This window comes from Arachis ipaensis, chromosome B6 (genome assembly GCF_059453495.1).
Source record: "Arachis ipaensis isolate K30076 ecotype BB chromosome B6, ASM5945349v1, whole genome shotgun sequence".
In the NCBI taxonomy this organism is placed as follows: Eukaryota; Viridiplantae; Streptophyta; class Magnoliopsida; order Fabales; family Fabaceae; genus Arachis; species Arachis ipaensis.
Window position 1 is genome coordinate 124,513,871 of NC_142441.1, and position 21,971 is coordinate 124,535,841.

At 30.4% G+C, this 21,971-nt stretch overlaps 2 protein-coding genes and 1 pseudogene across 4 annotated transcripts; 1 reads left to right on the forward strand and 2 right to left on the reverse strand.

Moving 5' to 3' along the window:
• Positions 1-2,769: 2,769 nt before the first annotated feature.
• Positions 2,770-3,148, reverse strand: LOC107647245 (uncharacterized; annotated as a pseudogene).
• Positions 3,149-9,612: 6,464 nt separating this feature from the next.
• Positions 9,613-9,978, forward strand: LOC107647244 (rapid alkalinization factor-like). The gene has a single exon (XM_016351345.1). It carries the CDS (start codon positions 9,613-9,615, stop codon positions 9,976-9,978), a length of 366 nt encoding a protein of 121 aa, XP_016206831.1.
• A 2,138-nt stretch (positions 9,979-12,116) lies between these two features.
• On the reverse strand, positions 12,117-17,654 carry LOC148562603 (uncharacterized). Of its 3 annotated transcripts, XM_088491809.1 has the most exons (6): positions 16,950-17,652; positions 16,267-16,308; positions 15,936-16,046; positions 15,796-15,849; positions 15,051-15,293; positions 12,117-12,408 (listed from the first exon to the last, which is right to left on the reverse strand). In XM_088491809.1, exons 1-4 carry the CDS (start codon positions 17,187-17,189, stop codon positions 15,805-15,807), a joined length of 438 nt encoding a protein of 145 aa, XP_088347935.1. In that variant the 5' UTR covers positions 17,190-17,652; the 3' UTR covers positions 12,117-12,408; positions 15,051-15,293; positions 15,796-15,804. The 3 variants fall into 3 exon arrangements, with proteins under 3 accessions (XP_088347935.1, XP_088347934.1, XP_088347933.1); XM_088491808.1 differs by having other exon boundaries at positions 15,796-16,046; XM_088491807.1 differs by having other exon boundaries at positions 15,051-16,046; positions 16,950-17,654.
• Between the last annotated feature and the right edge of the window lie 4,317 nt (positions 17,655-21,971).

Here is a 21,971-nt window from a genome sequence, read left to right on the forward strand (position 1 = left end):
TTTTAAATATTTATATTAAAAAAGTATATGTGAAATAATTTTTGTCTATTAAAGAAAAGATAAAAAAATAAATACTATTTTCAAAAGTCAATTTAAACTGATCCTTAATAATTTTGATTTGTATTTGACCAATATAAATATTAAATTATTTTTGATAAATAAATTTTACTAATTTAAGTGTGCAAAATAATTCTGATAAATATAGATACAAACTATAATAATTTATATGTATGTATAAATTTTAATAAATATAATTGTAATTATGTAAACTATATATTTTTAGTATATATGTAAATCCTGTAAATATGAATATAAATTATTATTGATTGCTAGTCCAAAATAATAATATTTGGGGCCAATGTAGCAATATTATTATATTTACATGAAAACATATTTTTTTCCTATACAGCCGTTTTAAATTTTAACTATTGATAATGTGGATAATAAACTTCTAATAAAGAAAACGTATTTCTAGTATTTTTTGTTAATTTCATCAAATTCTTTTAGTAATTTTTTATTTAATAGTAAAAAGTAAAAAATTAAAAATTACTTAATGATTTTTTAAAAAATAAAAAACATACTTAATTATAATTAATAAAATAAAAATAAAAATAAAAATAATTGAAATAAATGAGAAATTGGGAGTACTTTGGTTAAAGGATTATATTCTCCCATTTGCAATTCTAATTGAATTGTTGGAGGAAATAAAAATGCCCTACAAATAGGTTTAATATTAGAATTTAAGTGAAAGCAAGTGTTTTAAGGATATATTCCAAATTTCCTGTACTGAAGTGATCAACTGTATTATATAGATAGATCATGCAACGAACTAAATAACATGAATTTTTCATAAATAATTATATTGCGTTTCTCATTCTTATTCTTATGAATCCTGCTATAAAGCTAATGGAGTATTTGTACAATGTGTACAATGAATTATTTATTGGTTCAATATGAGCTAAAAAATGAATATTCACGATAAAATATTACTAATTTTTAAAACACAATATATCCATACTATCCAGAATAATTATCCGGGTACCAAAAATAATAAATATCTGATATCCTACTGAATTGAACATTTCTAAATTCCCATTGTACACATTGTACATATACTTTATTGGTTACTTCCTCTATTCTTATTTCATGGCTTTGGCCTTGATTATCTTCTTCACTCTTCTCCTTCATTCTTCTTCCGCCCAATCTCCTTCTTCCTCTGAAAGTCCCTCCGAGGTTTCAATTCAATCCATTATTTTTCTCTTTCTTTCTTTATATATAATTGCTATATATCCTCCATAAGGTGTTTATATATATTAACTTTATAAATGCGTAACCTTGCTTCTTATTAATAATAAGGTAGTTAATTGATACTGAAAACATGTTACTTCTGATAATGTACGTGATGCTATGATTGATCCTTATCTTCAGCCATTGTAGACACTTTTGCGTTATGAAGGCTATTACTATAATTGTGATTAGGGTTTTAAATTATTGTTATATTGTTTTGATAGATTTCAGCCATAGAATTCTAATATTATAAACTTTTGGATGCGACTTTTCCTCATACCCTGCATAATGATTACCCGCCATTTATTGTAACTTGAAATGGATTGGATTCATTGCTACCTTTGTTATTTGTTGTAACTTATTGCGGATTTGTTCCTTGAAAGTTCTGAATTAGCAGTTACAAATTGCAGTCTTGTTGTGTGAATTAGAGTTGTGGTAACTTACACCTACAATTTCCTTTTCTTCTTCTTTTTTATTTATTATGTTACTAGTACTACAAATTATTATTTTGTCAATTATTTTTAACTCGCAACACGTCATTATATATTGTTAATTATTTTCATGATTGAATATATACTAATAAAGCTCGATCGGATGTTGATGTGCTTACCCTAAAATAATAGTATATATCATATATTATATATATGTCCAATTGTCAATCATCATCTAGCTCTATATGATCGCTTATATTATTAAACAAATAGAGTGTATGAATTTTCTTGTATTACTCTTAGAAATAAAATTACTTCAGATTATACTATAAAAGGCAAGAGGAAATAATAAAAGACAAAAATAATTAACGACTGACTTATTAATAGTATAGATTCCAATAATACACATAAATCTAAGTCCACCTTATGAAAAAATAGGATCACTTCTTATAGACTCGTTAAAAATGATTTTGATTTAGTTCATAATTTATTAGAAATAGAATATCTTTTGATAAAATTTATATACAAAAAAAATTGCAATCAGTTTGATAATAATCAAGCGGCATTATTTTTTTATCTAGACCAAAAAATTTCTTAAATACAATTTAAAAAGGATCTTATTTATTATTAATTAGAGATTTCTCTATAAAAAAAATATGAATTAGAATTTGAAAAGGAAAAAGAATTCTCAACCCATACAGATGAAGGAAAATTTATTCAATCACATGAACAAAATCAAAAAAGTTGTGATTAAATATTATTACATAAAAATAAAATTTATTATTTTTCAAACAATAGTATAAAAAGTAATTACGTTTAGACTTATTTATAAACTAACATAGTATATAAAGGTGAAAATTCAGATAATTAATTTTATGTAAAATTGTAGCTAAGAGCTTTTAAATAATTTAACATATTTAATTAAATTATTATCTAACAATTCTTAACTATCAACTTCATATAAAATTAACTGCAATCGCATATAAATTAAAAAAAAAAACAGAAGAATAAGAAAAGAAAAGAAAGAAGAGAATAAAAAAATTGACAATTATTACATGGGATTTAATTCATGAGAAGCAACCAAGGTCTTGAAAATTTCATATATAAGCCTTGCCTCAAAAGCATCACCAGAAAAATGCATAGAAAATTGAGGAGCTTTGGGATCCTTTTCCCACCAAACACAACATTATTCTGAGTGTTCAATGATCCTATGTTGCCGGCTAACCTTAACATGAAGTTCATATAAACATTCTTAAGCTTAATCAACATCTTCAAAGGTGATCTAATTACCCATCTAACCTTTAGAAGTGTTCTTTTCAACCACCTTATGACCTTTGTTTCCTTCCCCCACTGCCGGAGCTGCCGCGTTGGTAGCAGCGCCTCCTCAAGTAGCTCTTGATGCCGCCGTAATAAGTTGGCTCAGTTTCCATGTGTGTTTGTGAAGTGAATAAGGGAAAGAAATGAAGTGAACTGAATATATATAGAGTAGTTAGTGTTTAGATATTAATAGAGAATTTAATTTAAGAGATTAATTTTATAAAGTAGTTATGTGTATGTGTGAATAAACATGACCAACATTATGTTGTCCATCCCTTTGTCTACCAATAATATTGTGATGGGTGTATTATTTGATCTTGACTAAATTGTTAACCTCTAAATTTTATTATTTAAAATTCGGTTTATCTAATAAAATTTATGTTTTCGACTAAAGATATATGAATGATATCATACATAGAAAATAATAGAAAATGATTGTTTTTTGGTCGAAAAATTAAATAAAGAAAATAAAAGAATTTTATTTTATTTTAATTTTTGGTGAAGAACTAATTAACATGGATGGGTAAAGATAAACCGGACATCGAATCGTCCTTGGCATATCTCCTACTTTAGAGTTTAGACAACCTATTCTACATTAATTTAATTTTTTGTGTCCGTAAGCTAAGCACGAATGAAGATTTTATTTTGATTTACATGTAATTAAATAATTAGCTTTTAAAAAGTTTAAGGCTTGAAAATGTTGTTATGGGGTCCTCAGCCACAATAGAGATTTTGTTGTCTAGACACAGACCCTGTTCCTCGTATTTGGGCACATTAAAAGACAAACACAGTAGAAAGGACCATCATATAAAACCATAACATCCTTAATTATTATAATACGTTAATTTGTTATAAGGTTTAGGGTTTTTGATATAGTAAAAATTTATATATAATTAGTTATTTTTATGTGAAATTTAGAATTATTAATAATAATTTAGTTAAATCTATTAAATTATTTAATTATTTTTAATTATTAATTTTACGTAAATTTTATATTTTGATATATTTTATACGAAATGTTATATATTTTTATGTGAAATTTTTCTGCACTTTCATGTCAACGCTGCCAATGTGAACGACATAACATGGTGGCACAAAGGATCATCGGAAGAGTAAGGAAAGAAGATGTGTTGTATACTTGTATTGGCCAAATTTTGCTACAAAATTTGTAGATAATAGAAGATTGAATGAGAAAATAATGTATTATCGTATCTAAAATCATACCAAATCTTAATAAGATATATTTTAAATCATATTAAATCTCAATCAAATAATTTTGTATGTAGTTTCCCATAATATATTGTGGATAATATTTTATCTATTATTCCTCAAATAATGGTTGTTACTTATTGTCTAAGTTATTAAGATAAAATACATATATATTCTTTATACTACTAATAATAAATCAAGATTAGTTTTAATCTACTGTAAAATTAAATACGTGAATTAAAGAATAATTTGAATTTGATTTCCTAAAATAATGAGTATATATGATATCTCTAGTAACTAATTAAGATAATCTCGATTATTATTATCTCATTCTAATGACCAGAACTAGCACGGAAATGGTGTCACCAAAAAAACATACATATCCATAAAACAGTTAATTACATGTAACTATATTCAAATTTCATAATTATTAAAATAAAAATAGAATGTATCTTAAATTAATAATAAGATTTGGTATACAATTTATACACTACATATATCAATATTTTATTATAAATAGCAGTATTAGACGTGATAATTTTATCACACTTGATCAATAATATTCTTAATCTTTATTTCTACTAGTAAGTTTGTTAAGTGTATAAACAATAATAATACTGAGATAACTTGACTAAGCAAGAAAATCTGTTATCAATTAGTTATTGGGCCAGGATTGAGTTCTACATATAGGGTTTATGTGGCCCATTTCTTGTACAATATAAAACTTCTTCTATTTCATTGAATAATGATACAAAAATACCAATTTCATTGTTAATTGCAAAATCTTCTCTGCAACGTTCTTCTTCAATCTTCATCTTCTTCACTCTTGATCTCTGGTACCTAACATGGTATCAGAGCTAGACTCCGATCCAGAAGTAAATTCACCAGAAATCACATCTTCCAAAACCCTAACCATGACCAACAATCTTCCTCTTCTCACAAATAATTCTCAGAAATTCATGCCGATTGGTGACAAACTTGATGAAGCAAGCTTCTTTACTTGGGAACAACTTGCTTTATTCACAATAGGAGCCAATGATCTTGAAGATCACCTCCAGAAAGAATTGGTCCCCTCCATGTTTGATTCTGAAGCAGATCGTGCATCCAACACAGTTTCAAAGAGCTACAAGCAGTGGAAACAACGTGATAATCTTCTCACTACATGGCTTCTTCAATCCATGGATGAATCTTTCAAAACAAAAATGATTGGTTGTAAATTTGCTTATCAGATGTGGGAAAGAATTCAAGAGCACTTTGAAAAATTTTCGAAAATCAAAATCAAGCAATTGAGGACAGAATTGAAAAGCATCAAGAAAGGAGGAAGTTCAGCTAGTGAGTATCTCAAGAAAATTAGAAAAATTGCTGATTCTTTAGCTGCCATGGGTCATCATTTAACACTTGATGAGCACTTTGAAGCCATTACTGAGGGTTTAAATGAAGAATACAAAGTCTACATCTCGATGATGTCAAAATCAGACTCTATGAGTCTAATAGATGCTGAAGCATTACTGATCTCTCATGAAAGTATGTTGGAAAAATTCAAGAAACCTGATCTTGGAATCATACAATCAAACTTCACTCAAACCAGCTATCAATTCAACAATAGAGGAAATGGTAGAGGTTTTGCAGCAAGAAGGGGACGAGGAAGAACCTTTAGAGGTGGCAGATCGAATTGGAATTCCACAAATCGTCCTCAATGTCAACTCTGTGAAAGATTTGGCCACACTGCAGCTTCATGTTTTCATCGGTTCGACCAGAGTTTTCACACAAATTCAAACAACAATTCCAATTCCTCATCCTCAGTAACACCACCACCAAACTCTTTTCACAACCCCAGAGCCTATTTTACAACACCTAAATCTGATGTTGAATCCTCCTGGTTCCCAGACACGGGAGCCTCACATCATATCACTAATGATCAGACCAATCTTTACTCCTCTTCGGATTTTCAAGGGGCAGAACAGGTAGTGCTAGGTAATGGTTTTCAAACTCCTATTACACACATTGGTCATTCCTATCTCATCTCTTTAGACAATAATCACAGATTTATTTTAAAACAATTACTTCATGCACCAGATATCTCTCATAATCTAATCAGTGTGCATCAATTCACAGTTGACAACAATTGCTATTTTGAATTTCATCCTGATGCATGTTATGTAAAATCACAGGGCACCCACCAGATTCTGCTCCAAGGATCTCCTAAGCAAGAAGTGTATGAATTTGAGAGGGTTGCTATAACTAAATCATCTAAAATTCAATCCAATCCTCTTGCTTTTACTACTGTTTGTACTGATTTTCAGGTCTGGCATCAAAGATTGGGTCATTGTACCCCTAAAATTGTATCTTCAGTACTTAATTCTTGTAATCTTTCTTCGATTCATATGAATAAAAATGATATTAATCATTCATCTCTATGCAAGTCTTGTTGTATGTCCAAAATGCACTCACTGCCTTTTACCACTGACAATTTTAAATTCAATCATCCATTAGAAATGGTCTACACTGATGTTTGGGGACCCTCATCAGTCATTTCTCATCATGGTTTCTCATATTATGTTTCATTTCTAGATGCATGCACAAGATATCTTTGCATCTACTTGATATCCTCAAAGTCACAAGTGTTCGCTGCTTTTCAGCAATACAAAAATCAGATGGAAAATTTTACTGGTTTAAGAATTAAACAATTACAATTTGATCATAGTCAAGAGTATATGTCTCATTCTTTTAAATCCTTTTTAGCAACAAATGGCATCATACATCGATTTTCATGTCCCTATACTCATCAACAAAATGGTAGAGTTGAGAGGAAACATAGACATTTAGTCGAAGTAGGCCTTTCATTATTAGCTACTGCATCCATGCCTCTTAAACACTGGGATGATGCATTTTTAGCTGTTGCATTCATTATAAATAGATTACCTTCCACTGTGACATCAAATAAATCACCATTTGAACTTTTACATAAACAAGTGCCAGATTATAGTTTTTTTTTAAAGTGTTTGGATGTGGATGCTATCCTCTACTTACACCTTATAACTCTACTAAATTTCAATTTAAATCTGATTTGTGTGTCTTTATGGGATATGCCCCACATCACAAAGGCTATAAGTGTATGAATTCTCAAGGTAAGATATTTATTACTCGTCATGTGCTTTTTGATGAAACAATTTTTCCATATAGTTCTATGTTTTCAGCACAGTGCAACATGCCAGCCAGAAATCCTACTGTCACTTCTATATTGCCGGTTCCTATATTGACTACCACTACCGATTCTACACCTAATTCAGTTTCTCCTTCACTTATCACTCACACATCTACCACACCAATTCTTAGTACTAGCCCTCCAGCCTCCTCCTCAGATACAATAGCTAATTCCCCAACCCCAGATCCTATCTCTATAGAGGACATTGAAATTCCACCTCCGCCCATTGCCAACTCCAACACCACCAATGTTCATCCTATGGTCACACGCTCAAAGACTGGGTCCCTAAAGCCTAAAGCTTTACAATCCACAGTGAAAGCTCCTCCTGATCTTCTCAATGAAATACCCCCCAATACTAAACTTGCTCTTACAACACCACATTGGACCAAAGCCATGGAGGAGGAGTTGGCTGCTCTGCATCGAAATCAAACTTGGAAAATGGTTGAACCACCAAAAAATAGCACAGTGATAGGTTGCCGTTGGGTCTTTGCTATCAAACGACATCCCGATGGAACAATTCTCAAATATAAAGCACGACTAGTGCCCAAAGGCTTTCATCAACGAGAAGGAATTGACTATGATCAAGTTTTCAGCCCTGTCATCAAGCCAGCAACCATTCGTATCATTTTAACACTTGCAATTTCTCAATCTTGGCCAATTCGACAATTCGATTTCAACAATGCTTTCCTCAATGGTGACCTTCAAGAAACTGTTTACATGCAACAACCTCCCTCTTTTCCCTAAGGCTCCCCAAATCAGGTTTGCAAACTTCATAAGTCAATTTATGGTTTGAAACAGGCCCCTCGAGCCTGGTTTACTAAATTGGCTGCCACTTTATCTCGATTTGGCTTTCAGGATACCAGGTCAGATCCTTCTTTGTTTGTACGATTTACTAAAACTTCTACTATGTATGTTTTAGTGTATGTTGATGATATTCTTGTTACTTGTAATAGTGATTCTGAGATTGTTCAACTTATATCCCAACTTAATTCCATTTTTGCTTTGAAGGACTTGGGAGAATTCAATTTCTTTTTAGGCATAGAAGCAACAAAAACAACATCAGGATCTTACATATTATCACAATCAAAGTATATTAGAGACCTTTTAGTTAGATCTAAGATGCATGAATCTCATCCTATGCCTACTCCCTTGATTACTAGTACTAAACTTTCAGCTCATGGCAGTGATGTATTTGATAATCCAACTCATTACAGATCAATTGTTGGAGCCCTTCAGTATGCCACTCTAACCAGGCCTGACATTGCTTATGCTGTGAATAAAGTTTCTCAGTATATGCATAAACCTCTTCTCCCACACTGGAAGTGTGTTAAGAGAATTTTGAGATATTTAGCAGGTACCATTGATCAAGGACTTTTCTTTCAATCTTGTACTGATTTGACTTTGTTTGCCTTTGCAGATTCAGATTGGGGCTCGGACGTTGATGACCGTCGATCCACTACTGGCTTCTGTGTCTATCTTGGCACCAATCTGGTCTCTTGGGCAAGTAGGAAGCAACATTCTGTCAGCAAGTCCAGTGCTGAGGCTGAGTTCAGGAGCATTGCTGCAGCCGAAACAGATCTTCGGTGGATATTGAACTTGTTCACTGAACTTCGACTCCAATGTTCAAACACTCCTGTGATTTACAGTGATAACATCAGTGCTGTCATGCTCACAGCCAATCCTATCCTCCATAACAAAACCAAACACTTTGACCTTGATCTCCATTCAGTACGGGAGCGAGTAAATCGCAATCAGCTTGTTGTAGTTCACATCCCAGCCACAGACCAAGTTGCAGATCTTTTGACCAAGCCTCTGTCCCTTCCCACCTTTGATCGTTTCAAGAACAAACTCAGGGTCTTGTCTAAAACGACCATGAGTTTGAGGGGGGGGGTGTTAAGTGTATAAACAATAGTAATACTGAGATAACTTGACTAAGCAAGAAAATCTGTTATCAATTAGTTATTGGGTCAGGATTGAGTTCTACATATAGGGTTTATGTGGCCCATTTCTTGTACAATATAAAACTTCTTCTATTTCATTGAATAATGATACAAAAATACCAATTTCATTGTTAATTGCAAAATCTTTTCTGCAACGTTCTTCTTCAATCTTCATCTTCTTCACTCTTGATCTCTGGTACCTAACAAAGTTAATAATAATACAATGGTCAACAAAAACTACTCACTTCACTTGGCTCTTATCGTGGCTTGCATTGCTATCATGACTGTGGCGGTGGTTGGAATGCGCACGATAACAAAGACTATACCTTCGCCATCATGCAATGGGACGATAGGGAAGTGCATGGAAGTAAAGCAAGAGTTTGAGATAGATTCAGAGAGCAACATGGAGATATTTGAATCAAAGAATAAGGTGATAGAGAACGGTGTAATGGGAAAGAATGGAATTTCATGCTCGAAGAAAGATAATACCACCAAAAATTGTAGACCGGGTCCTCCTGCCAACCATTACAACCGTGGCTGCAATGCCATTAATCGATGCAGGGGTGGTGGTGGCTTCACCCATGGTTAAATTATTCATCATCATCTTCTTCTTCTTAATTATTTGTTTAACTATCTAGCTAGATTTACGGTTGTTCTTTGTATATTCACTTTGATTTTTATAGGACCCATTATTAACTGCTATTAGTAATAGTTTGTTTTATATAGTAGTAATGTTATGAATTCGCTTGTTTCGATTTAGTTTAATATTCTATGTAAATATAAAAAGTTTAATAAAATAAAAGAAGAAGAGTCTCTTAATTTAACTTATTTTTTATGTTATCATTTAGTCTCTCTTAACTTACTCTTATTGTTATTTTCTTTAGCTTTTGTCTTTGATTACTTATCCATAGAAAAATTTCTAATTTTCTATTAATAATGTCACTCTTGTATTTATTTTTTTTTTCCAGTCAATATGTAATTTTTGTTCAAAGGCTTAGACGTTCGGTTACTATTGTTAAACATTTATCTTTCCTCAGCCTCCTTTTTTTTTCTGTATATAGAAAATTTAGTGATATTCCAACAAAGACTTTACAATTATTTTCATAAGGAGATATTTTATTTTAATCATTAAATAATAAAAATTGTAAAATTTAATTTTAGTATATTATAAAAATATTTTTTATTTAAAATATAATTAAATAAACAAATTATACATTTAAACAAAAATATTTATATAAAAATATTTTTGATATCTTTATTAAAATAAGTATCAAAAAATAATAGTGACTAATATATTTAGTGAAAAAATAAAAAGTGATAGAATAAAAATTTAGTTAGTATTATTAGTTTAAATATTAATCCTATGTAAGAAACAAACATGTAAATATGTAATATGTATTCTAAAAATTTAAATAAATTATGATAGAATTTATAACCACAACAAATATTAAAAAAAAAACTCTCCCTATGAGTAAGGAAGGATTACAAACTTGTGGACACAAATATGCCCATATTAGGCCAAAATTATAGTCCATGGTTTATTATAATACGGTAATTTGTTATAGGATTTAGGATTTTTGATATAGTGAAAATTTATATACAATTAGTTATTTTGATGTAAAGTTGATTATTATTAATAATATTTTAGTTAAATTTGTTATATTATTTAATAATTTTTAATTATTAATTTTACATAAATTTTCATATTTTTATATATTTTATATAAAGATAAAAAATTAAATATAATTAATTTTATGTAAAATTAATAATTAAGAACTATTAAATAATAATTTAGTTAAATTTTTTGAATTATTTTACGATTTTTAATTATTAATTTCACGTAGCTGAATTTTCATCTTATAAGAAATGTTATATACTTTCATGCGAAGTCCCTGTACTTTCATGATAGTGTTTCATGTCATGTACAGAGACACAATTAACTACATATTTCATTGTAGACTTTTGTACATAATATAATAATAACATATGAAAGACTTTAAAAGGGTATAATAATCACATACATTTACAGTTCAAGTAAGAATTTGTTGAATCAAATTAATTATTATATTATATATGTTTCCACGTGAATGAAGCACAAATTAATAATGTAGCAAATCCAATTTTAAACTCTCATTAAAAGATAGACTAGCTCATAACTTTACTTTTATTCTGATTTAATTTTCTACATACTCTTCTAGCTAGTAACACATAATTGATAGTTTTCTTCAATATTAATAGAAGTGTAGCAAAAAATGAAAAACCATGATACCTTAGATAAAGGCTACGCTTTTTAGGTTTCGAAAACACTTTTGTAAGAGATGTCTATATTAATATTGCCTATTTTCAAAGGTTATGCTTTTTTGTATAAAAAGCTACGCTTCTGGCCTTTGAAAATAGGGTGCACTTTTTAAGTGATACCGTTTAGAATCAAAAGTTATGCTTTTCAGTTTTCATACTTACCAGAATAGGCTACACTATTATATCATTTTTAAAGCGTAGCCACATTGTATACCATAACTACTCTATATAAATGTAATCTTAGATCCCTCATTGTTTTTTTGTTTTTACCTATATATAATATTCTAATAATTTTTTGTACAATATAATATTTAGTGATATAATTACATATATAATTCTGTATTTTTAATTAAATGAGTTAAATATTATAAAATAAAAATAAAATACATAATTATATTAAATAATTTCTTTAAATAAAAAAATTATCTATAAACAAAATATATTTATAATGAATCAAAAGTATTGGAATGAAGTTAATTTTGAATATTCATACATCTCACACTAAATTAAGCATAGCCATACCAAAATAAGCATGAGACCACTTAAAATTTACTACTAATACTATGCAAAAAACTAAAACATTATATCCTACGTAAATATCTTTTAATAAAAGTCATTAGTCAACCATACATGTATCCATTCCCAACACTACTCCATCTTAGCCAATAAATTAAACCACAATGATAAATAGCTTAATCTTCATTATCTCCTCAATATTATCCTGCATAATTATATAGAAAAGTAATTAGAAAAATATTATAATGACATTTGCAATTATAAAAATTAAAAAATCAAACCGAAAATTATTAGAAACCAAACTGACAATAGTTGTGTAAATTAAGAATCAACGTAAAATGAGACACTTATTTTTTTCCATTTATTATAATTCTAGGCAAAATAAAACAAACAACAACAACAACAACAAAAGCCTTGTCCCACTAAGTGGGATCGGCTACATGAATCAAACGATGCCATTGTGCTCTGTCATGTATCATGTCTATAGAGAGACCGTTTACATGTAGATCTCGTTTGACCACCTCACAGATGGTCTTCTTAGGTCTTCCTCTGCCATTTGCCCTTTGTCCATCTTCCATCTCATCCACCCTCCTGACTGGATGTTCTATCGGTCTTCTTCTCACATGTCCAAACCACCTGAGACGCGATTCAACCATCTTTTCCACAATGGGTGCTACTCCAACTCTCTCCCTTATATCTTCATTCTTTATTTTATCCAATCGCGTATGACCACTCATCCATCTCAACATATTCATCTCTGCCACACTCAGCTTATGTTCGTGCTCCCCTTTAGCCGCCCAACACTCCGTACCATAAAGCATAGCCGGTCTTATATCGGTGCGATAGAATTTACCTTTAAGTTTTAAAGGCACTTTTTTGTCGCATATAAAACCAGATGCACTCCGCCATTTTGACCAACCTGCTTGGATCCTATGATTTACATCCTGTTCAATCTCTCCGTTATCCTGTATGATGCACTCAAGATACTTAAAACTTTTAACTTTTCGTAGGATGTTCTCTCCAATCTTCACCTCTATATTAGGGTTTTCCCTTCTCAGACTGAACCTACATTCCATATATTCCGTCTTGCTACGGCTTATGCGCAGACCATACACTTCTAGAGCTTCTCTCCATAACTCCAACTTCTTATTTAGGTCTTCCCTTGACTCTCCCATAAGGACGATATCATCGGCAAAAAGCATGCACCATGGCACATGCTCTTGGATGTGCTCTGTGAGTACTTCCAAGACTAATGTGAAAAGGTATGGACTTAAGGATGATCCCTGGTGTAATCCTATACCAATAGAAAATTCCTCTGTCACACCACCTTGAGTCTTCACACTAGTTGTGGCCCCATCATACATGTCTTTAATTGTCCGAATATATGTGATCCTTACTCTCCTCTTTTCTAAAACCTTCCATAAGACCTCCCTTGGTACCCTATCATACGCTTTTTCCAAATCAATAAACGCCATATATAGATCCCTTTTATTACTACGATACCTCTCCATCATCCTTTTTAATAGGTATATCGCTTTCGTGGTAGATCTGCCTGGCATAAATCTAAATTGATTCTCTGTTACTTGTGTCTCTTTTCTCAACCTCCATTCTATCACCCTTTCCCATAACTTCATAGTATGAATCATAAGCTTGATTCCTCTATAGTTTCCGCAACTTTATATATCCCCCTTATTCTTGTAGATAGGTACCAAGGTACTCTTTCTCCACTCATCAGGCATCTTCTTTGACCTTAAAATCTTATTAAAAAGCTTGGTTAACCAGTTGATGCCTTTTTCTCCAAGACCATTCCAAACCTCAATCGGGATATTATCAGGTCCTACTGCCCTGCCATTTTTCATCTGCTTTAGAGCCTCTTTTACCTCGAAGTCTCGAATCCTTCTATAGTAGTCAAAGTTTTGATCTTCTTCCCTTGTGCATAATCGACCAAGGCTCGGAAGAGTCTTCTGTCCCTCATTAAATAACTCGTAGAAGTAGCTCTTCCACCTTTTATTAATCTTCTCCTCTTGAGCCAACACCTCTCCATCCTTATCTTTTATGCACTTAACCTGATCCAAATCTCTCGTTCTTCTTTTCCGGCTCTTTGCGATTCTATATATATCTTTTTCTCCTTCTTTTGTACCCAAAGACTAGTAGAGACCCTCATATGTTCTTGTTCTTGCTTCACTTACAGCCACTTTTGTCTATTTCTTAGCCGCCTTATATTTTTTTCAGTTATCTGCGTTGCGGCATAAAGACCACTCTTTAAAGCACTCTCTTTTTATCTTTATCTTTTCTTGTATACTCGTATTCTACCACCAGGACTCCTTGTCTCTTGATCCTATTCCTTTAGATTCACTAAAACTTTCTTTTGTTATTCTTCTGATAACTTCTGCCATCTCCCTCCACATCTCTTCCGCGCTTCCATTCCCATCCCACTTTGCCTCTTCTCCTATCCGTCTTAGGAAGCTTCTTTGTTCCTCACCTTTCATCCGCCACCACCTTGTCCTTGGGTTCTTCGTATGATGTCTTTTCCTCAACTTTTGCTCAACGCGAAAATCTATAACGAGCACCCTATGTTGTGTTGTCAAACTCTCTCCCGGGATAATTTTACAGTTAATGCAAACTTTTCGGTCGACTCTCCTCAACAAATTTTAAGTATTTTATGTTAGTTCTGTTTTATTCAAAGCCCACCAAATTAAGATCTAAATTCAAGAAAAACTTTAACATGCAAAGGAATTGAAATACTCCACTTCTGTTCAGCTGGCATGTAATTATTTCTTCCTTACACAACTAGCAAGAAACTAGTAAACAGGTTAAATATTGTCAAGGGTAATGTTCAATGCATACCTCCTTAGAATAAGAACTTGATGGACTGATATTAGCGAATGTTATCCTCTGTTCCCGGATTCCAATTGTATATTAGCCAGTAGCATCCATAAATCTTCTATCTGCCATCTCTTTCAGTCTTTTTTGAACATCAGCAGGTTGGAGAGCTAATGAGTGCTGCTGCTTCAAATATATTACATCCTTTCCTCCCATTTTCATTCCAACAACAATATGGGTACCAAAGGTCTCAATAAACCTGGGATACTGCGAATGGAACTAGTTGACCATTGTTTCAACTTTCAAATAAAAATAATTAGCATAATAGAACTAAGTTATTTTTTTGGAGAGTCAGCCCAAGTTGCACCCTGAAGTTAGTCTCAATGTGTAACTTAGAGATTACAAACTAAATGATAAGAAGATTACAGATCCAACTCAATCCTAATTTGGTTATCCTAAGTAGAATAGCAAAACAGTTTTAGCATTATCACTGAAATATAAATCCGAACACAAATAATTTGAAAACTCCTCTATGGAATTGATAAGGATTTATATTCAGCTACAGCTAGATTTCTTTCTATCTTATATATACATAGAATCTTAATATAATGAAAGCCAAAGGCCCATGAAACCTATAACAATTAAAAGGTTAAAGAATATAATAGGAAGCGATAAAACATGTCCAAGAGGTCAAAATTAAAATTCAAACAATAACATTTTGTTCGGCATCAAAATTAAAAAAATTTTACTATTTGAGAGCTTGTTTTACCTTGCTAATTCAGGTGGGTCCCAAGCAATCATTGGGTGAAGCAACATTATAAACCTGGGATGCTCATTACCAAATTTTAGCCATCAAATCTCAGTTTCAATAGAACTATAATGTAATGGTATTAATGCAACAATGCCTACCTTTGACCTAAATCTACTTGGTAACCATAAAGAACTCAACTCAAAATTTGAAGTAGCGTGTACTATACCCTGCAGCAGGCCTTTTAACTTTGCAAAATTGTCAGCATTCTCCTGCAAAGGTATCAAAAGTAACAGTGTGAATAATAATATGCATCCAAGTTACATTATCAAATTAAATCAATAATTGAAAAGTAGGATGGTACGCATAGAATATTTTTTAAAGCAGCCCCAGACATCTTCTACTATAATGCTTTGTTTAATTCATCAAAAATAAAATCTGGAACGAAGAGTTTGACAATTTGCAGAAAGCAAGATAGAGACATTGAAATACCTGTGACATTGTTTCTCCAAAGAGACTCCACTTTTTCTCTATCTGATTATGCCATAATGATTAACAGAAGAAGAAATTTTTAAATTAGCACTCGCAGCACACTGCATTGTTGTGATACTCTCTAAATAGAAATTATCATAGAATAGAATGAAGAGAAGAATTCTATATATCTCATACCTAATCATCACTATCAAAATCATACTCACCTTCGAACTGAAAAGTGAGAGCAAGTTAAAGAATGAGTGAGAACAGGTTAAAATATTTTAAATTCACTTTGGCAAGTTATGATCAGATCATCAGAGAGTAGCATGAAAGTCAAGTTATGACTAGGTAAACCAATCTATCAATAATTATTTCATGATATTTATCGTAAATTCTTGCCATACAGCATGTAATTTAATCCATAATAATTAGTTTATCCCAAGAAAGTAATACAGTTCCTCAAGAATAACACTAATAACAACTACCAAACCTGCTGGTACTTGGTTTCCAATGAGAGAATAACACTAATAACAACTAACAAACCCTAAAAAAGCAAGATGCAAAATAATAAAGCAAAATACAAAATAAAAAAGCAAACTCTAACATAGTAAGAAGCAGAAATTACAAAAGATTGTAGAACCCCAAATATTAGAACAACAAATCCTCAAAAAAATTGCAAAACCAGAAAAATTCATACACACCATTGATCTATGTTCATTGCTAATGTCTCGGTTCATCATCACTACCATCTCAGTTCTCCATCGCGGTTCGTCATTGCCAAGGCCAACTTGACATTCTTCACTCTTTTTCGTCACTGAGAACAGAGAGTGAGCGGTTTTGACCGAGACTGACTGAGTGGTTACGAGAGGGATAGAGAGATTCTGAGACATTAGAATGTGGAGCCGGAGTGGCGAGTGGTGGTTCCGGTCACATCTTCGCATCTCCACCCCATATCAGTCACCATCGCACCTCTTTCTCGCGGCTGCAGCTTAGTTTTCGTCGCAGCTCACCTCACCTCCTCTGTTCTGTTGCTTTCTACCAGTCATGGTTCCGTTACTCAATATCTCCCTGCCATTAGCCATCGTCTGTCCAGTGCCGGTGCCGTAAATGAGTGTTGAGAGATGAGAGTGTTTGGTTTTGGAGATAAAAGGGCAAGGGTTTCAAGAGAATTAGAAAGGGAAAAGGGTTTTTACTTTTTAGAGATATCAGAGTGGTTTCAGAGAATTAGAAGGGGAAAGGGAAAAGGTTTTGCAAGATTAAGGATAAAGAAGGGTTTCACAGGTTTGTTAAGAAGAAGGGCGAAAACAGCGATGAAGGTAAACTCTGATCTCTGAACGAATGAAAGAGAAAAATTCATTAAGCTTATAGCGCGTTTAGATTAGGAAACGTTTTGTAAGCGTACCCAAAACATAACCATTAAGATAAGGCTATGCTTTATAAGTGATTGTTATAATATTTAAGGACACATTTTTTAAGTGATGCCATAACTATGTTTATTATTCTTCTATAAAATGGTAAGCCTATTCTATGAATAGGCTACGCTTTTTAAATGTAGTTTAAAAAAAGTGTGACTGAATCGGTATTTTTTTTGTAGCATAATGAAGGGGCATGCATGAACAATGTTGGTTTCAAAATCCAACTAAGATAATAAATTATAAATCCCAATTGAATAAAGTATCAATTTTGTCTCCAATGTTTGTGGTAAGTCACAAAGTTGTTCCTAACGTTTTAATCGTCCTATTTAAGTCCCTAACATTTTAAAATTGACTCAATGTTGTCCTGCCGTTAGGGATCCGTTAACAGAATTGACAGCAGGACAAATTGAGACGATTTTGAAACGTTAGAGACTTAAATAGGATGAAAACGTTGAAGACAAATGTATTTGTATATACATACATGTGTGGTTTAATTTATTTTTAATGTATTTATATTCCAGCATGTATTTTATACTGGTGGCTGATTTTGGTGTACACGTAGCATAACCCAAAAGTTAATTTTTAAAAGATGACTTTTTAAAAGTTGTAGCATTTATATTTAGTAAATTAAATTAAAAATAGCTTTCAATAAATACAAGCAACAAAAATTGTGTTTGGTAAAATAGCTTTTAAAACTTAAAAATACTATTATAGACGTAAATACAAATATTAAATTTAAAAATTAGTTAACATACGAGGATATATTAAACTTTTAAATTTTGAAAAGCATAAGCCAACTTTGAAAAGCTCTATGTATCCCGATAATTTAAAAGTTGCAAGCACAAGCACATGGTCTTTTTGATTTACCAAACACAAAATGAGGAGTTTGAGCTTTTCAAAAGTACAAACACCTCTTCGAAAAGCTTTACCAAACTAAGCATTAATCTCTCTTAGCTTACTCTTATTGTTATTTTCTTTAGCTTTTGCCTTTGATTACTTAGGGTGTGTTTCATAAACAGATTGAAAGCACAAGAAGCACGTTCAATCTTTTTTAATGCTGTAATTTTTGTTTGGCTAACTTGTTTTTCTCTAAACGCGAACATGATTTTGGATTTAAACTCCCATTCACCATAAGCAACAAATTGTAACTTTTTATGTTCACTTGATAAATTAAAAAATTAATTAATATTCTATCCATTCTATCATTCAATCTCATTTACAATAAAAAATAAAAAAAATAATCATCAGAATTCTTGAATTTGTTTTTCATGGCTATGCTTTACAAACAAATATTTTTTTAATATTATTATTTCTCTTTGTTAAGTTTTAATTTTTATTAATTTTTTATTTATTTTTCTTGTTAATAGTATGAATCTTTTTGTTTCGAGTTTTTTTATGTTCACTTATGTATTTTTATTTTTTTAATAAAATTTTTAGTATTCATTGTTGATATAAATTTTTTTAATCACTTTTATTAATAAGTATTTTTTTATAGAACTTTATTTTTTTATTTGACTTTGTATATTTTTAACTATATATTCTTAAATTAGTATATATTTTATTTATTATCGTTAATCTTTATAATATAAATTTCATTAGAAAAATATAATTAAATACAAAAAGAATACTAAAGAAAAGTACTAATAAATTATAATTAAAAGAGTACTAAATTTTAACACATAAATTTAAATTTTTTTCAAAAGAAATTATAGTCAAAGAGTGTTAAAATAATATAGTTTTAAATAATATAAATTGATGTCTTTTTTAGTAATTTTTGTCTAAACGTAATTTTAAATGATATATTCCAAGCTACATTTATTTATTATAATTTATTTTGATACAAAATTACTAAACATAAATCACGTTAACACTAACTCACTTTTTATCAAAATCAAATTTGTAAAATTAATTTTATACAAATTTTCGTTTACAAATTCTAATCCAAACATACATTTGATGTCCGTTGAAGAATTTCTATTAATAATGCTACTCTTGTAATTTTTTTTCAGTCAATATGTAATTTTATTTCAAAGACTTAGACGTTAGGTTACTATTATTATTAAATATTTATCTTTTTTCAGCCTCCTTTTTTTCTATATAGAAAAATTAGTGGCTCATAAAGATTTTACAATTATTCTTATGAGAAGATATTTTATTTTGATTATTGAATAATAAATTATAAAATTTAATTTTAATATGTTATAAAAATATTATTTTTATTTAAAATATAACTAAACAAATAAGTCATATTTTTAAACAAAGATTTTTATATAAATTTTTTTTAATATTTTTATTAAAATAAGTGTCAAATAATAATAGTGACTAATATATTTAGTGAAAAAATAAAAGTGATATAATGAAAATTTAGTTAGTATTAGTTTAAATATAATCCAATATAAGAAAAAAACATGTAAATATGTAATACGTATTCTAAAAATTTAAATAAATTATAATAAAATTAATAACCACAACAAATATTTTTTTTACAAAAAAAAAAACTCTCCCTATCAGTAAGGAAGGATTACAAACTTGAGGACACAAATAGGACCAAATTATAACCCATGGCTTATTATAATACGTTAATTTGTTATAAGATTTAGGATTTTTGATATAGTAAAAATTCATATGTAATTAGTTATTTTTATGTGAAGTTGATAATTATTAATAATAATTTAATTAAATTTGTCAATTATTTAGTCATTTTTAATTATCAATTTTATGTAAATTTTCACATTTTTATATACTTTATTTATACGAAGGTAAAAATTTAAGTGCAGTTAATTTCATCTGAAATTGATAGTTGAGAATCGTTAGATGACAATTTAATCAAACTTATTAAATTATTTAACAACTCTTAACTATCAATTTCACATAAAATTAACTGCATCTGAATTTTCACCTTATACAAAATATTATATACTTTCATGTGAAATTTCCTGCACTTTCATATCAACGCCGCCACTGTGAACGACATAACATGGTGGCGCAAAGGATCGTCCGAGGAGTAAGGAAAAAAGATGTGTTGGCCAATTTAATTTGCAATAAAATTTGTAGATAATAGAAGATTGAATGAGAAAATAATGTATATGTCTAAAATTATACCAAATCTTAATAAGATATATTTTGAATCATATTAAATCTCAATCAAATAATTTTGTATGTGGTTTCCTATAATATATTGTGGATAATGTTTTATCCATTATTCTTCAAATAATAATTGTTTCTTGTTGTCTAAATAATTAAGATAATTCGGTTGACAATGTTTCCACCATACCTACATCATCAATAAAATACATACCCATATTTTTTATATATACTACAATTATATATATCAAGATTAATTTTAATCTACTGTAAAATATATGAATTAAGAAATAACTTGAATTTAACTTCTTAGAATTTCGATTATCTTATTTTTAGTGAGTTGTGATCTTTATACATACATATTCATAACAAAAAAAAATTATCTCAAATTAATAATAAGATTTTGATATACGATTTACACATCAATATTTTATTATAAATATCGGTATTAGACGTGATAATTTTGTCACACTTGATCAACAATATTCTTAATCTTTATTTTTACTAATAAATCAATAATAATACAATGGCCAACAAAAACTACTCACTTCACTTAGCTCTGATCGTGACTTGTATGGTCACCATGACGGCGATGGTGGTCGGAATGCGCATGATGTCAAAGACTATACCTAAGTCATCATACAATGGAACAATAGGGGAGTGCATGGAAGCAAAGAAGGAATTTGTGATGGATTCAGAGAGTATCATGGAGATATTTGAATCAAAGAACAAGGTGATAGGAAACGGTGCAATAGGGAGGGATGGAATTCCATGTTCGAAAAATGATAATACTACCAAGAATTGTAGCCCGGGTCCTCCTGCCAACCGTTACAACCGTGGTTGCAGTGCCTTTAATCGATGCAGGGGTGGTGGTGGTGATGGTGGTGGCTCCACTCATGGTTAAATTATTCATCATCTTCTTCTTCTTAATTATTTGTTTAGCTATCTGGCTAGTTTTATGGTTGTTCTTTGTATATCCACTTTGATTATTATAGGACCCATTATTAACGACTATTAGTAGTAGTTTGTTTTATATAGTAGTAGTGTTATGATTTGCTTGTTTCTGTTTAGTTTATCATTCTATGTAAATATGAAAAATTTAATAAAATAAAAGAAGAAGAATATCTTAATTTAACTTTAATGTCCATTAAACTATTATACCACCAGTCGCTCGACCGATTCATTGACCGGTTTGATTCTCGCAACTTTGTTATTTATTTAATG

Bases quoted from the DNA above. Each gene is read 5' to 3' on its own strand.
- LOC148562603 (XM_088491807.1), bottom strand. From the start codon at position 17,189: ATGCGAAGATGTGACCGGAACCACCACTCGCCACTCCGGCTCCACATT. The intron at 16,309-16,949 runs GTGTGTATGAAT...TGGCATAATCAG, and splicing joins GCAATGAACATAGATCAATG to ATAGAGAAAAAGTGGAGTCT. The intron at 16,047-16,266 runs GTATTTCAATGT...ATACCTTTGCAG, and splicing joins TTGGAGAAACAATGTCACAG to GAGAATGCTGACAATTTTGC.
- LOC107647244 (XM_016351345.1), top strand. From the start codon at position 9,613: ATGGTCAACAAAAACTACTCACTTCACTTGGCTCTTATCGTGGCTTGC.